We start from the raw sequence: 13560 nt of genomic DNA on the forward strand, positions 1-13560 counted from the left end.
CACGCAGCCTTGAGGTGCTCCCGTGCTGATTGTTATCGAGGCTAACACATTTCCACCAATACGAACAGACTGTGGTCTGTGAATGAGGAAGTCGAGGATCCAATTGCAGAGGGATGCGCAGAGACCCAGATCTGAGAGCTTGGTAACCAGTTTGGAGGGGATGATTGTGTTAAATGCCGAGCTGTAATCAATGAATAACAGCCTGACATACGAGTTTTTGTTGTCCAAGTGGTCCAGTGCGGAGTGGAAGGCCAGCGAGATCGCATCCACCGTTGATCTGTTGTGGCGGTAAGCGAACTGCAATGGGTCCAGGTTTTTGTCGAGGAAGTAGTTGATTTGCTCCATGATCAACCTCTCAAAGCATTTCATCACCACAGGCATTAGTGCCACTGGTCGATGGACATTGAGGCACGTCACCTTACTCTTCTTGGGCACCGGTATAATTGATGCTCTTTTAAAGCAGGTGGGGACCTCAGACCTCAGAAGTGAGAGTTTGAAAATGTCCGTAAAAACTCCAGCCAGTTGGTCCGCACAGGTTTTTAGGATCCCGGGTCTCTGGCACTGTGAGGCAGCCGTTTTAGCAGCTGCACCATTGTGCCACTCTTCATATGATTGGAGTGACAAATTAAATATTATCTCACCTAAATGTGTTTCATTAAATTAAGTGTTTGCTGATTGTGTTAGGAAGCAGATGACACAAGGCAAGTATTAAATATGAAAGCACACATCTCATAAAAATGCATAAACCTATTTAATATTTATGGTTTGACCAACGTGTGCTGCTTGCATTATATATATATATATATCTATATATAATGTCCACTTATTGTCCACGAGCTGCATTCCTACTTGCATCCCATACCCTTGAATCTCAATGACCGTGGAATGGTTATCCAAATCCTGTTTGCATGGTCAATGATATCTTCTACTACTCACTGCCTAGTGTCCCAAGGTCTGGATCATTGTGCCAGAGATTTGATTGTATCCTATCTTAAGAGCTGGGGAATTGAAGTAATTAAATACAATTTTGATTTTTTTAAAAAAAGCCTATGTGACTATAACTGTGAAACTTCTGGATAAATGCCCATTCAGGAAAGTAAATCTAGCACTTACTCAGTTTGACCTATGCGCGACTCCAGATTATCAATGCAATTGACTCTTAACTGTCTCCTAAGATCAAGAGGAATTAAGTGACAGGATTGCTTGAGTTATCCACATTCTGTTAAATCTATTCAAAATAATTCAAGATTGTGTTTCTCATACTCACGTTCAAATCATCTTTCTGTTCAGCTCAGAACGAAATCATTCTATCAGGGGAATCACCCTACCAGTTCTTCTCCAACTCGGTTGATTAACTATTGATCTAAGCTGCTAGATTGCACTTAAATTACAACAAGACTGTCCCCAATATCTTGATGTTTTCCTCTCCTTTTGCAGTAGTATATAGATTGGACGCTTTGCCATCTTAAAATATCTACAATTCGTTTTGTACAATCTCCATACCTGTTGCTTTGCTTTCCTTTGAATGTCCATACTAACTTTCTTGATTTCTTCCATCTCTTTATGAAATTGCTCATTTTCTCTTTGCAGCTTCAACCGCTCTTCACTGACCGCATCACAATCGCTGCGAATGTTGTCCAGACTGCTCTGCAGTTTCTGGATCATTTCTTTGCACTGGGAAACTTCCTCCTCGTGACTATAAAACAAGCACAATTAAATAGAATGTTAAGCACAATGACTCCTGTAATCACTGACAACCTTTATTGCGAATATAATAATAATAATAACTTTATTTGTTAAGCACCTTAAAAACAACCAAAGCTGACCAAAGTGCTGTACAGAAAAAAGAAAACAAGCAAGACATCATAAAACAGGCAGAACAACAGAACATACAACTAACACGAGGCGCATAAATTACATACAAAAATCCAAACAATAAATTAAAAAACATAAAACACAAGTACGAACAACGCAGCAAAACCAAGCAAATAAAGTTAATAAACAATTCAACACCTCACTGGTCTACAAAGGCCATGGAGAATAGATATGTCTTCAGGAGTGATTTAAAAACAGCTAGAGAAGGGGCCTGTTTAACGTGCAGAGGCAATTCATTCCACAATCTCGGAGCCGACACAGCAAAGGCACGGTCCCCTCTGAGCTTCCGCTTAGTCTTTGGCTCAATCAGGAGCAGCTGATCATCTGACCTGAGAGAGCGGGAGGGCGAATAAGGGTGAAGAAGCTCAGATAGGTAGGACGGGGCAAGACCACTTAGGGATTTAAAAGTAAATAAAAGAATTTTAAAACAAATCCTATACTGAATAGGCAGCCAGTGGAGAGAGGCCAAAAGGTGAGAAACATGATCATGGACATGAATATGGACATGTTATATTTGTTAATAACCATTCTTGAAAATTCACCCCAACTTTCTTCATGGGAATTAATAACTTGGGTTATCTCTTGAAAGATATCAGTACTTCAAGCCCGAGCACAAAATGACCAAACAATAATAATATATATTTTTAATTGCAACACTGAGCTCCAGAGAAGAATAGGTGTTCATTTTTCCCTTTCCAATCCTCTCACTGAGGCACGAAACAGAAATGTCATTGCTTGCTCCTTATGTCAACCAACTACCTCATCCCAACAACTTGACCCTGGCCTATAGCACTTAGTAACAGGTGGTGTATTTGGTTTTAAAATAACCCACAACATTGGAGAAAACTAGTCGCAACCCTGCCATTTTTCACACACAACAATTACTTAGAGCAAAAGAATGTTTGCGTTCATTGACTATTTAGTGAGATGTCAATCACTAATTGCATGGAGCTTGTAACCGTAATTACAAACTTTAACATGAGTGAATTCAACCTGAAACATTCAAGTTGAGGTCCAAATGCAAGTGCATAACATTCAAACAAATTATGCGGCAACTCATCAAGAAAAAGCTAAATATAGTACATACACAATGTCATAATAAGGACAATTTCAAAAAATTGCAAATGCTTAAAATCTGATATAAAAAACAGAAAATGCTGGATCTGGCAGGTCAGGACAGCACCTGTGGGAAGATATATAAATAATGTTTCAGGTGGAAGGCCCCTTCATCAGAACTCTATTGTTTTGATGAAATGTTTTCAACCTGAAATGTTACCACTGTTTCTCCTTTCACAGAAACTGTGCGAACTGCAACATTTTTTGTTTTTACAATAAAATGAGAAATATCTGAATGGAAATGAGAAGACCTGGGGATAGACAAGTCAAATGGGAGCGGTATTAAAGTCTTGTTTAGTTTTAGTATCCATTGGGGAGGTAGAACAAGTAAATATGACACTGGATAATGACGTGAGTAATAATTGTTTTTAAAATAGAAGGGAACATACATAAACTAATCAAGGATGAAACTCTTGGTCTGATGAATGGCACCCACACAATTTATGATAATTAGGGAAGAGATATCTGGTTTAATTTAGACACCTGTATAGCAAGGAACAGGCTGGCCCGCCGAGTCCATGTTGTCCTTTGATCACCCTTTCACATTAATTCTACAATATCCCACTTTCACATCCACTCCCTACACAATTGGGGTAATGGCCTATTAACCTACAAACCCACATGTCTTTAGGATGTTGGAATAAACTGAAGCATCTGGAGGAAAGCTACATGGTCACGGAGAACGTGCAAACTTCACAAAGACAGCACCCGAGGTCAGGATTGAACCCGGGTCTCCTGCTTTGTGAGGCAGTAGGTCTACCAACTCTGCTGTGTGATATTAGAAACATTACTACACATATGGTGTCAGAGAGGTGGATGTCAAAATCAAACCTCATTTGAAGAAGCGGGAAATAACACATCCAGAGAACAAAAACAAAAAGTGTCAAGAATATTTTGCAGATGACACTAAAGAGGGTGGTATCTAAAGTTACAGCAGGCTGTTGATCAGCTGGAACAGCAGGCTGAGGAATGGCTAATGAGGTTTAATGCAGATAAGTGCGAGGTGTTTCATTTTGGGAAGTCAAACCAGGGCAGGACCTTCACTGTGAATCTTGTGCAAAACACTACGTGCTGGAGGAACTCAGTGGGCCAGGCAGCATGTATAGAGGTAATGAACAGGCAATATTTTAGATCAGGACCCTTCTTATGCTACATCAACTTTATGAGAGTACTGACAAACATGGTACTTAGAAATGCGACTAGGATATTCCAGGTGCAGGCCCTTGTAATGTTGATGCTACCACATTATATTTTGAGATTGATAAACACTTATACCCCAAGAAAAAGTTTGTAATCTGTTCTTACTTCATCTCGAGTTTCCTGATTTTGTTTTGTGCCGCCTGTAGACTAATTGCGAGGTCATCTTTTGAACGTTCTGCATTCAGATATCGCAGGTGCAGTTCATCAATTTTTCTGCGATCTTCTTCATTGCCTGCACTAGTCCGATAAATCTGAAATAGAGGCTTTGTTGTTAGAATTTAAAATCTGCAGGTAAACTTGGGATTTAAAAGGAAGCATCGGGGAAAAAATTAAATGATAAAAAGAGTATAGATGTCCGAGTATCAATTCTCAATTGCTTCTCTTTTTAAAAAACATAGAAACAGTTCCATTTCAGATTTGGATAACACTAGACATTCCCTAGCACCAGATGCATTAAAACCACAATGTAATGGTAAAACATTCTCCTACATATAAACCATATTACGGACAGATCTGAATGTCATGAAAATCAAAAGCTTTTAAACAAATAATCTAAAATTAGATTTGAAAAAAACAATATTGAAATAATTAAAACATTTAAAAAACTTTTCCGTTCAGTAACTTCTCTGTAAGCCCAATAATCCCCCAATAAGATCAGTGGGGTCATTTATCTCCCCTCTGCTGGGGAACCCTGGATGGTATTCAGTACAACAATTACAGCACGGAAACAGGCGATCTCGGCCCTTCAAGTCCGTGCCGAACACTTACTCTCACCTAGTCCCATCTACCTACACTCAGACCATAACCTTCCATTCCTTTCCCATCCATATACCTATCCAATTTATTTTTAAATGATAAAATCGGACCTGCCTCCACCACTTCCACTGGAAGCTCATTCCACACAGCTACCACTCTCTGAGTAAAGAAGATCCCCCTCGTGTTACCCCTAAACTTTTGTCCCTTAATTCTCAAATCATCTCCTCTTGTTTGAATCTTCCCTACTCTCAATTGGAAAAAGCTTATTCACGTCAACTCTGTCTATCCCTCTCATAATTTTAAAGACCTCTATCAAGTCCCCCTTAACTTTCTGCACTCCAAAGAATAAAGACCTATCTTGTTCAACCTGTCTCTGTAACTTAGGTGCTGAAACCCAGGCAACATTCTAGTAAATCTCCTCTGTACTCTCTCCATTTTGTTGACATCTTTCCTATAATTTGGCGACCAAAATTGTACACCATACTCCAGAATTGGCCTCACCAATGCCATGTACAAATTTAACATTACATCCCAACTTCTATACTCAATGCTGATTTATAAAGGCCAGCACACCAAAAGCTTTCTTTACCACCCTATCTACATGAGATTCCACCTTCAGGGAACGATGCACCGTTATTCCGAGATCCGTCTGTTCAACTTCATTCCTCAATTCGCTACCATTTACCATGTTCGTCCTATTTTGATTTGTCCTGAGATGTAGCACCTCACACTTATCAGCATTAAACTCCATCTGCCATCTTTCAGCCCACTCTTCCAAATGGCCTAAATCTCTCTGTAGACTTTGAAAATCTACTTCATTATCCGCAACACCACCTATCTTAGTATCATCTGCATACTTACTAATCCAATTTACCACACCATCATCCAGATCATTGATGTATATGACAAACAACAGTGGACCCAACACAGATCCCTGAGGCACCCCACTAGTCACTGGCCTCCAACCTGACAAAACAGTTATCCACCATTACTCTCTGGTATCTCCCATTCAGCCACTGTTGAATCCATCTTGCTACTTCACTATTAATACCCAACAATTGAACCTTCTTAACCGACCTTCCATGTGGAACCTTGTCAAAGGCCTTACTGAAGTCCATATAGACAACATCCACCGCTTTACCCTCATCAATTTCCCTAGTAACCTCTTCAAGAAATTCAAGTAGATTAGTCAAACATGACCTTTCAGGCACAAATCCAGGCACTCAAGTTCAGCTGCCAAACACCTCAGCACCTGGATGTGTCGCCAGGTGTGTCTGCCTTGTGTTAGGCTGGTCTTACAACCGACCAGGATGTGCTTGAGGTTTGTTGGAACTGCACACAGGGGGCATGCTGGATCCTCTCCCAGCCAAAGATTTAGGTTTATGGGAGAGGGAAGGACGTCATATGTGGCTCTGATAATGAAGCTCAACTTATTTGACTCCATGGTCCACAGCTCTCTCCATGTGATCTTCCTCCTCTCAATGCCATCCCACCTCATCCAGCGGCCTTGTTTGGCTTGAGATATGGCTTTGGCACACCTGGCTGCTTCTTCCTAGTGGCGCACCTAATCCACCACCAGGTGCTGACGTTCAGCTGGAGTAGCCTTTTGCCAGGTAGGTTTCATTGATCCCAGGCCAAAGCCCCCTTGGCCTTGTTGGACATGGCCCACTATGTGTTGGAGGGCGGTTTTTGATTTGTCCATTTCTTCCCTGTTGCTAGGGTTGGAGCGACACCTCTTATTATTGGGTCCCGGGATTCTGTTAGTGTCATATCCAGCCTCACTTTTGCACAAAGTATTACAAAAAACAGTTAGACTTCTTGATTGTGGAGGGGGAAAATTAAGTTGGAAAGGAAAGCAATGGATGCTTATAATAGTTAAGAATTTCCTCAAAACTCATCACACTTTGTTTTTCTTTTACCTTTTCAAGTTCTTCTTCCACAGCTCGCTTCTCTCTTATAGCCCGATCAACCTGACCTTGTTTATCTTCACAATTCTATCAGGATGAAACAATTACATAATAAAACTTTGGCAAATAAATGAAACCTACGATATCAGAGGTTTGAACAAGCAAAACAACTGCAGGTGTTGAAATTCTGAAATTTAAAAAAAAAAGTTAGCAATCAGACAGCAGCCTTGGAGAGATGAGTGGACTTAGCATTTCCATAAATTAGCATAACCTGTCAATAGTTCAGATTAGGGCATCAAACTGAAATATTGACTTTGTTCTGTTTGAATTAATGAGTATTTGACGCATTTTGTGTTTTTACTTTAGGGAAATGTCTGTTTGTGACAGCGATTGTACTTTAGTTGAGGATAAATCTCATCATTTAACATCAACATCTATGAAGGCGTTTGCACAATTATTTATCTGAATACTCAACATGTCTGAATTGGTCATCTTGGCTGATTTATCATCCAGAATGAATCCCTCTAAACAAAAAAATAGGTGTGACAAATGCCTCAACAATGTTTTATAACATTTAAATTTGAAGAGTTTTGAACTTGATAAAGGGCTAAAATTTGTCGTGTTCTTTTGTAATTTTCAGTAAAACACCAATGGTTTCCTATCATATTAGAGAAACTATATTACATAACCAAAATGCTGCCAGATGTCTCGTTGATTATGCCACTCTTAAGATATCATTTTATTTCCTAATAATAATAAAACACTGCACACTCACAGAACAAGTAGATCTTAAACTGAGTCTCCATCTGCTCTCTGACATGGATGCAAAAGATTTTTTAGCTCTTTGAAAGACCATGGAACCTCACTGTTCCTGTGAATAATAATCCCTTCCTCAACTTTTTTACAACAATTATTATGTTATTCAACCTGGTAGCTTGTTGTATATAATTTGGCTGTTAATGTGCCTATTTTACAACAGTAACTATACTTCATCTGCTATGAATCCCTTCGTTATATCCTAAGAGACATGATAAAAAATCCCCAAGTTTTGCTCTCATTTCAGAAGACATATTTTCTCAGCAACTTGATCGTTGCTTATATATCTGACATACAGCATTAGTACTAATAGTTTTAGGTAGAATGTTGAAACGGGTCCTTTGGCCCAATGAGTGTGTTGACCAGCGATATCCTACACTAGCACTATCCGACACACCAGGGACACTTTACAATTTTTACCAAAGCCAATTAACCTTCAACCCTGTACGACTTCGAAGTGTTGGAGGAAACCCACGCGGTCGCAGCGAGAACGTGCAAACTCCATACACACAGCACCGTGGTCAGGATCGAACTCGGCTCTCTGGCGCAGTTAGGCAGTAACTTTACTGCTATGCCACCGTGGCAAGTGGTAAATAATTTCATGTGTCATGGAATCATCACCTCAAACAGTTTGCATTGACCTCTGCCGTGGCAAATTTGCCCCAAGTCCTCATCTATGCTGTTCTTAACTAGTGCTTTTGCAACTAACATTTTCACCTGCACTTTTATTCAACTTGCTTTTGCTCTCCTTACCGTCCCACACTGGCTCTTGACTTTAACTGTCTGAGAGAAAAAGCGAGTGATTAAATACTGGATCAAGTTCAGCCCCTTTCACCTCAATTTATTGTTCACAGGGATAACATACATACCATTTGCATAGCAAAGAGTTCCTCAGTTAAACGGGATATCTGTACATTACTTTGTTTTCTGACGTTTTCAATCTACAGGGAAAATAAAACTGAGAATGTTATGGCATTTCCTTCATGCATTTTACTTCACTTTAACTAGCCTTATTAAAACAATAAAGTTAGCACTTAATTTCAAATATTAAATATTTCAAATATATGTATTATATTAATTACAATTAATATCAAACATTAAACTAATCATTAAAAATTTCTCTGAAAATGCAATTTGTTTTGAGTTTAAGTTAAATCAGTCTACAGTTTCAATGTCAACAAAATTAGTGCAGTAGATTCATAAATAATAGTGTGTTAGGATATTTATTACCTAATTTTGGAGTTAACAGCCACAATGTGCTGGACTTGTCAGTTTAACAAAGCAAAGGTATGTTGAAGGTGTATGCAAACGAGTATAAAAAAATAAACACTGCTCATAATTCTACTTGAATTTTGACTAGAATAATGTCTTCTTCAGTGTCACAATGAGCATAAAATTGTCAGGAAGTAAGCCATTTTCTTTTTTTAAACTAATTGATGGCCAATCAATGAACTGGGTTTCACGCTCTTGATCTTGCACTGTAATTGACTTCAATTGACTGTTGTTCACTGTTCATCACTTAACTAATTATGCACATAGGGCACACCTGTGTGGTTTCAATTGATTTTTGCTGGACATAATTCTTAGATACTCAGAGTCGATCAATTGACTAAATTTGAAATAATTGCTGCACCTAAGGAAACAGACCTTGGTTATTGACTTTAAGTGAATGTTGATCGCATTGAATAATGCTGCGTTCATATGCCTGACTTCAAATCTATGCACAAGATGAATATGACAGACTGGACCTAATCATTAGACGTTGGCCATCAAGACCCGGTGTGGTCAGCTTTGTGAAAGGAAGTTGAATTGCTGTTGATAAAGGAAATTCTGAACCAGCAATATATCTAAAAATGCAGATCTACAAAATTGACAAATTTATAGGAATAACTCAAAAGGTTCAAATTTTTCTATCTTAAAGGCCAATTCTTTTGATTCCACTAAAATTAAGTTATTAAAACAAAAATCCTGAAGACAGTCAAGGCTTTGTAATCAATGGAAGATGAAGTATTCTGGTCTTTTTCTTCAGACTCAGAATATTTATACTTGATTATTGTTTTGGTTTATTATTAGGTAGATATAGTGAAAAACTTTGTTTTGCATGCTGTCCAAACAAATCATATAATATTATATATAAATACAAGCATGTCAAAGTCAAGTGCAATAAATAGAACAAAGGGGAAGATACAGAATATAGTTCTCAGAACTGTGGCGCTTCAGTTCCATAAACAAAGTCCAAAGTACACTATGAATTGGACGGTACCCTAGCTTATGGAAGGACCATTCAGAACCCGAAAACAGAGGGAAAGGAACTGTTCCTGAGTTTGGTGGTGTGTGCTTTCAAGCTTATGTAACTTCTGGCCAGACAGGAGCGGGTGAAAAAGGAATGACCAGGGTGGGACAAGTCTTTGATTGTATTGGCTGCTTTTCCGAGGCAGCGTGAAATGTAGATGGAGTCAATGCTGTGCAATCTGGTGTCTGTGATGGACTGGGCTACATCTACAACCTCATGATTAAATAATGACTCTAGTCAATGCTTTAAAGCTGCAAGATTTATAAAGGAACAAGCAAACTTGTACCAAAATGCTTATCTGTATTATATTTTTCACTTGTTTTAAATTATTGAAACCATATTGAACATTATGTTAGGTCCAGTGTTCTACACCCAGAATTAAATAAATGTTGAAAAGTGCCGTGATCTGACAACCTCTTTCTTGGTTCGAGCAGCAGCTTCTTGAACGAGTTGAAACATAGATTCTTTCATTTTTGCCACTTCTTCATCTTTTTGTTTTTCACGTAATAAAACCTGAATGTTTTGCAAAAGTGGGAAAAGAAACAAAGTTACTCATTTTGATGGTTATTTTTTATTTTAGCATTTATATTTCAAATCAGCCAATTTTCGTCCTGTCATGGGATACGTAGTTAAGAATGTTTTGCTCTAAATATAGGTCTAAGTTGGCATATTTAAAGTATGATTAAAGCATTATGAATTGACCATGTAGTTAATTTTAGCAATAGTGCTTGAAAAAAACATTAACTATCTATCTATCTATCTATCCATCTATCTATCCTATCTATTTAAAAAATATTTAAGAGATACTGATTGCATGACCATTGCTGCTTACTGCTACTCTGAGATGAACTGACATTTTCAAGCGTCCATTTTCCATCTGGGTAAGCCTGTCCTCACCCATTTCCTTTCCTATCTGTCCAGTCATCTGCAACATATTTCTGCATTGTTGTTCCTCAAAGAACTAGCTGTGGCTTCCTGCTACTTCATATTCAAATGCTATGCCACTAAGACGGCATCTAAAAACATCCCAGTTCCACATATTTGTTGATCACACCCATCTGTATTTCACTGAATCATTCTTCCTCTCTACTGTCATTCATTTATTTTAATTTATTGTTTTGCTTGTTCAGGAGCAGAGATGTCCTTCAAGTAAATTTGAGGAGGCTGAAGCCATCATCTTTAGTCACCCACAAACTTTGTTTCATGAGCATAGACTTGTCTTACCCGTCTATTGCTGTAGGTTTAGTGATCTACAAGACCTGGGGTTAAGAATTCATCAGCAAGATCATCTACACCACATAAAGCATGAGTTGACAAGCTGGTGACCGGATATCGACTGCACAGTCTCTGTGGTTTATTCATGATCATTAACAATCCTCCAACACAAAGGTGGCACTATACCCCCATGACTCAACCATCCTCAGCCCTGCCTTAATTCATCTACTGTTGAAACCATCCTTCAAGCATACTTCTTCTGGATGGAACCGTTCCTACACACCTCTGGCCAGCTTCTCACATGGTGACCTCAGCTACCGTAGACTTGCATTATGTCGTTTTCACCTTTCCCAATTCTGAGCTCAATTAACTACACTATCCAGCAGGATCTTGACTTAACAAATCTCATTGTTGTTTACATATCCTCATGTCCTTGTCATCTCTGCAAACTCCACTAGTCCCACAAGCCTCTCAGTATTTTTGCCTGTTCCGTGTGGCTGACTTTAATGCTATGTCAATCAGGTTACACCATTCAGCTCCGAAAATCCTTGTCTAAATCTATTCACCTCTATACCTTATGCAGTTCAAACATAATTATGAAATGATGTTCGATAACACTCCTGTGAAGCACCTGAATACATTTTAAACTATGTTAAATATATAAAGACATTACCGTTTTTGCTTTTTTGTTGATCATAAATAATCCAAAATTTACATTAACAACAATAGGAAGACTTATCCTTCCACCAATTTTCAAACCATTCCTGGCACAATTTTATTCCCCAATTGTCGTTGTAGGATGAGTCAATCCTATGGCAACTTGTTCCTAAACTAATATAGATTCCATCACAAAAACTGGACATTTGTAACAGCTGGAAATCCACAATTTCTGCATCTTATTTTAATTTCTCCTCGTCATTCTTCCCTTAATCCATCCACCATAAAATTCAGTACTACCAAATGTCTCATACTCATATCCTATCCAATGCATTCACTTATTCATCAATTCTGTCCCTTCCCATGTACAATGATTCTCAGTTAGACGTCTTTAAATTTGCATCCTTGCGTTTATTTATTTCCAAGTCATCAACCTTTCTACTTTTGCTGTGTGACAACTCTCAATTCCTGATTGAACTCACACTCCATTCCGGATACTGATACATGAGGGGAATAGATAGCGTGAAGGCACAGAGTTTTATTTACCCAGTGTAGTGGAATCAAGGACCAGAGGACAAAGGTTTAAGGTGAGAGGGGAAAGATTTAATATCAAACCGAGGGACAACATTTTTCACACATATGACTATACGGAGCGAGTTGCCAGAGGAGGTAGCTGAGGCAGATACTATAACATTTAAAAGATATTTGGAGAAGTACACGGATAGAAAATGTTTAGAATGAAAAGGTCAAATTGCATGCAAGTGGGACTAGTGTAGATAGAACATGTTGGTCGAATTAGGCAAGTTGAGCTATATGACACTACCTCCAGTGGAGAATGCACTTTCAACAATCAGCACCTTCATTTCAAAATGTTTTCTCTCTATCGATCCATCTCTGTAATTTTATTGCTATGCACATTTTAAAAGTATGTTTTGGCTCTACATATTTGTAGATATTATCAGAATTTTATCTAAGGTGTGAAACAATAACATCTTCAAATACATTTATATCGACTTAAACTCCATGTACATTAAAAATCCTTAAAAGTCTGAGTACATTATGGACATTCTACACTGCTGTCAACAAAGATATAGAACAGCTACTCCTTTAGATTTTTTAGTTGACTTAAGGACAGAGCCTACTGTGAAATCGTACCTGATCTTTCTGCAAGTTTGCTTCTTCAAGTAGTTGCGTGCTATCTCGAACCTTGGCCACTGCTTCATATTTCTCGTCTTCTGCTTGTGCATATTTTTCCTGAAGTTCGCCGATTTGCAGCTCAAAACCAATTTTCTCTTTTTGCAACTGCTCTGCAACCTGTGCAGCTGCCCGCAATCTGTAAAAACAATATTAAAATGTATTATAGAATGCCAGGATCTTATTTGCCTGACTGCTCAGTTAGAAAAGATTTACATGGGAGCATTGAAACATGTAGAGCGCTCAAATCTATTTGATCAACAAGCTACCTATTTGAATTGCATCCATCTATCATGTTTGCTTAACCTTTAACGTCCTGGCCTACACAAAAAAAGGATAAATCTCAAATCTGAAATTTCCAATAGACATCATCACAATTGGTGATAGTGAGAGTTCCAGATTTCTATTATTTTGCACGAACCACTGCTTCTTGGCATTTCCGCCACATTACCCAGCTCAAGGTTCAATGCCTTTTGTTCCAAAGTAATCCCAGAGGCAATAGTTGCTCAGTTTTACTTTGAATCACCCTTC

At 38.4% G+C, this 13560-nt stretch overlaps 1 protein-coding gene across 1 annotated transcript in view; it reads right to left on the bottom strand.

Annotated features, from left to right (window-relative positions):
* sclt1 (sodium channel and clathrin linker 1) overlaps positions 1–13560 on the bottom strand; it is a 69925-nt gene that overhangs the window by 8991 nt on the left and 47374 nt on the right. Inside the window, exons 13-18 of the mRNA XM_055643212.1 lie at positions 12991–13168; positions 10378–10476; positions 8540–8611; positions 6867–6941; positions 4297–4442; positions 1504–1696 (exon numbers count right to left, since the gene is read on the bottom strand). Of these exons, the coding sequence (XP_055499187.1) occupies positions 1504–1696; positions 4297–4442; positions 6867–6941; positions 8540–8611; positions 10378–10476; positions 12991–13168 (763 nt within the window). The remainder of the gene's footprint in view (positions 1–1503; positions 1697–4296; positions 4443–6866; positions 6942–8539; positions 8612–10377; positions 10477–12990; positions 13169–13560) is intronic.

Source organism: Leucoraja erinacea, chromosome 1 (genome assembly GCF_028641065.1).
Source record: "Leucoraja erinacea ecotype New England chromosome 1, Leri_hhj_1, whole genome shotgun sequence".
NCBI classification, from domain to species: domain Eukaryota; kingdom Metazoa; phylum Chordata; class Chondrichthyes; order Rajiformes; family Rajidae; genus Leucoraja; species Leucoraja erinaceus.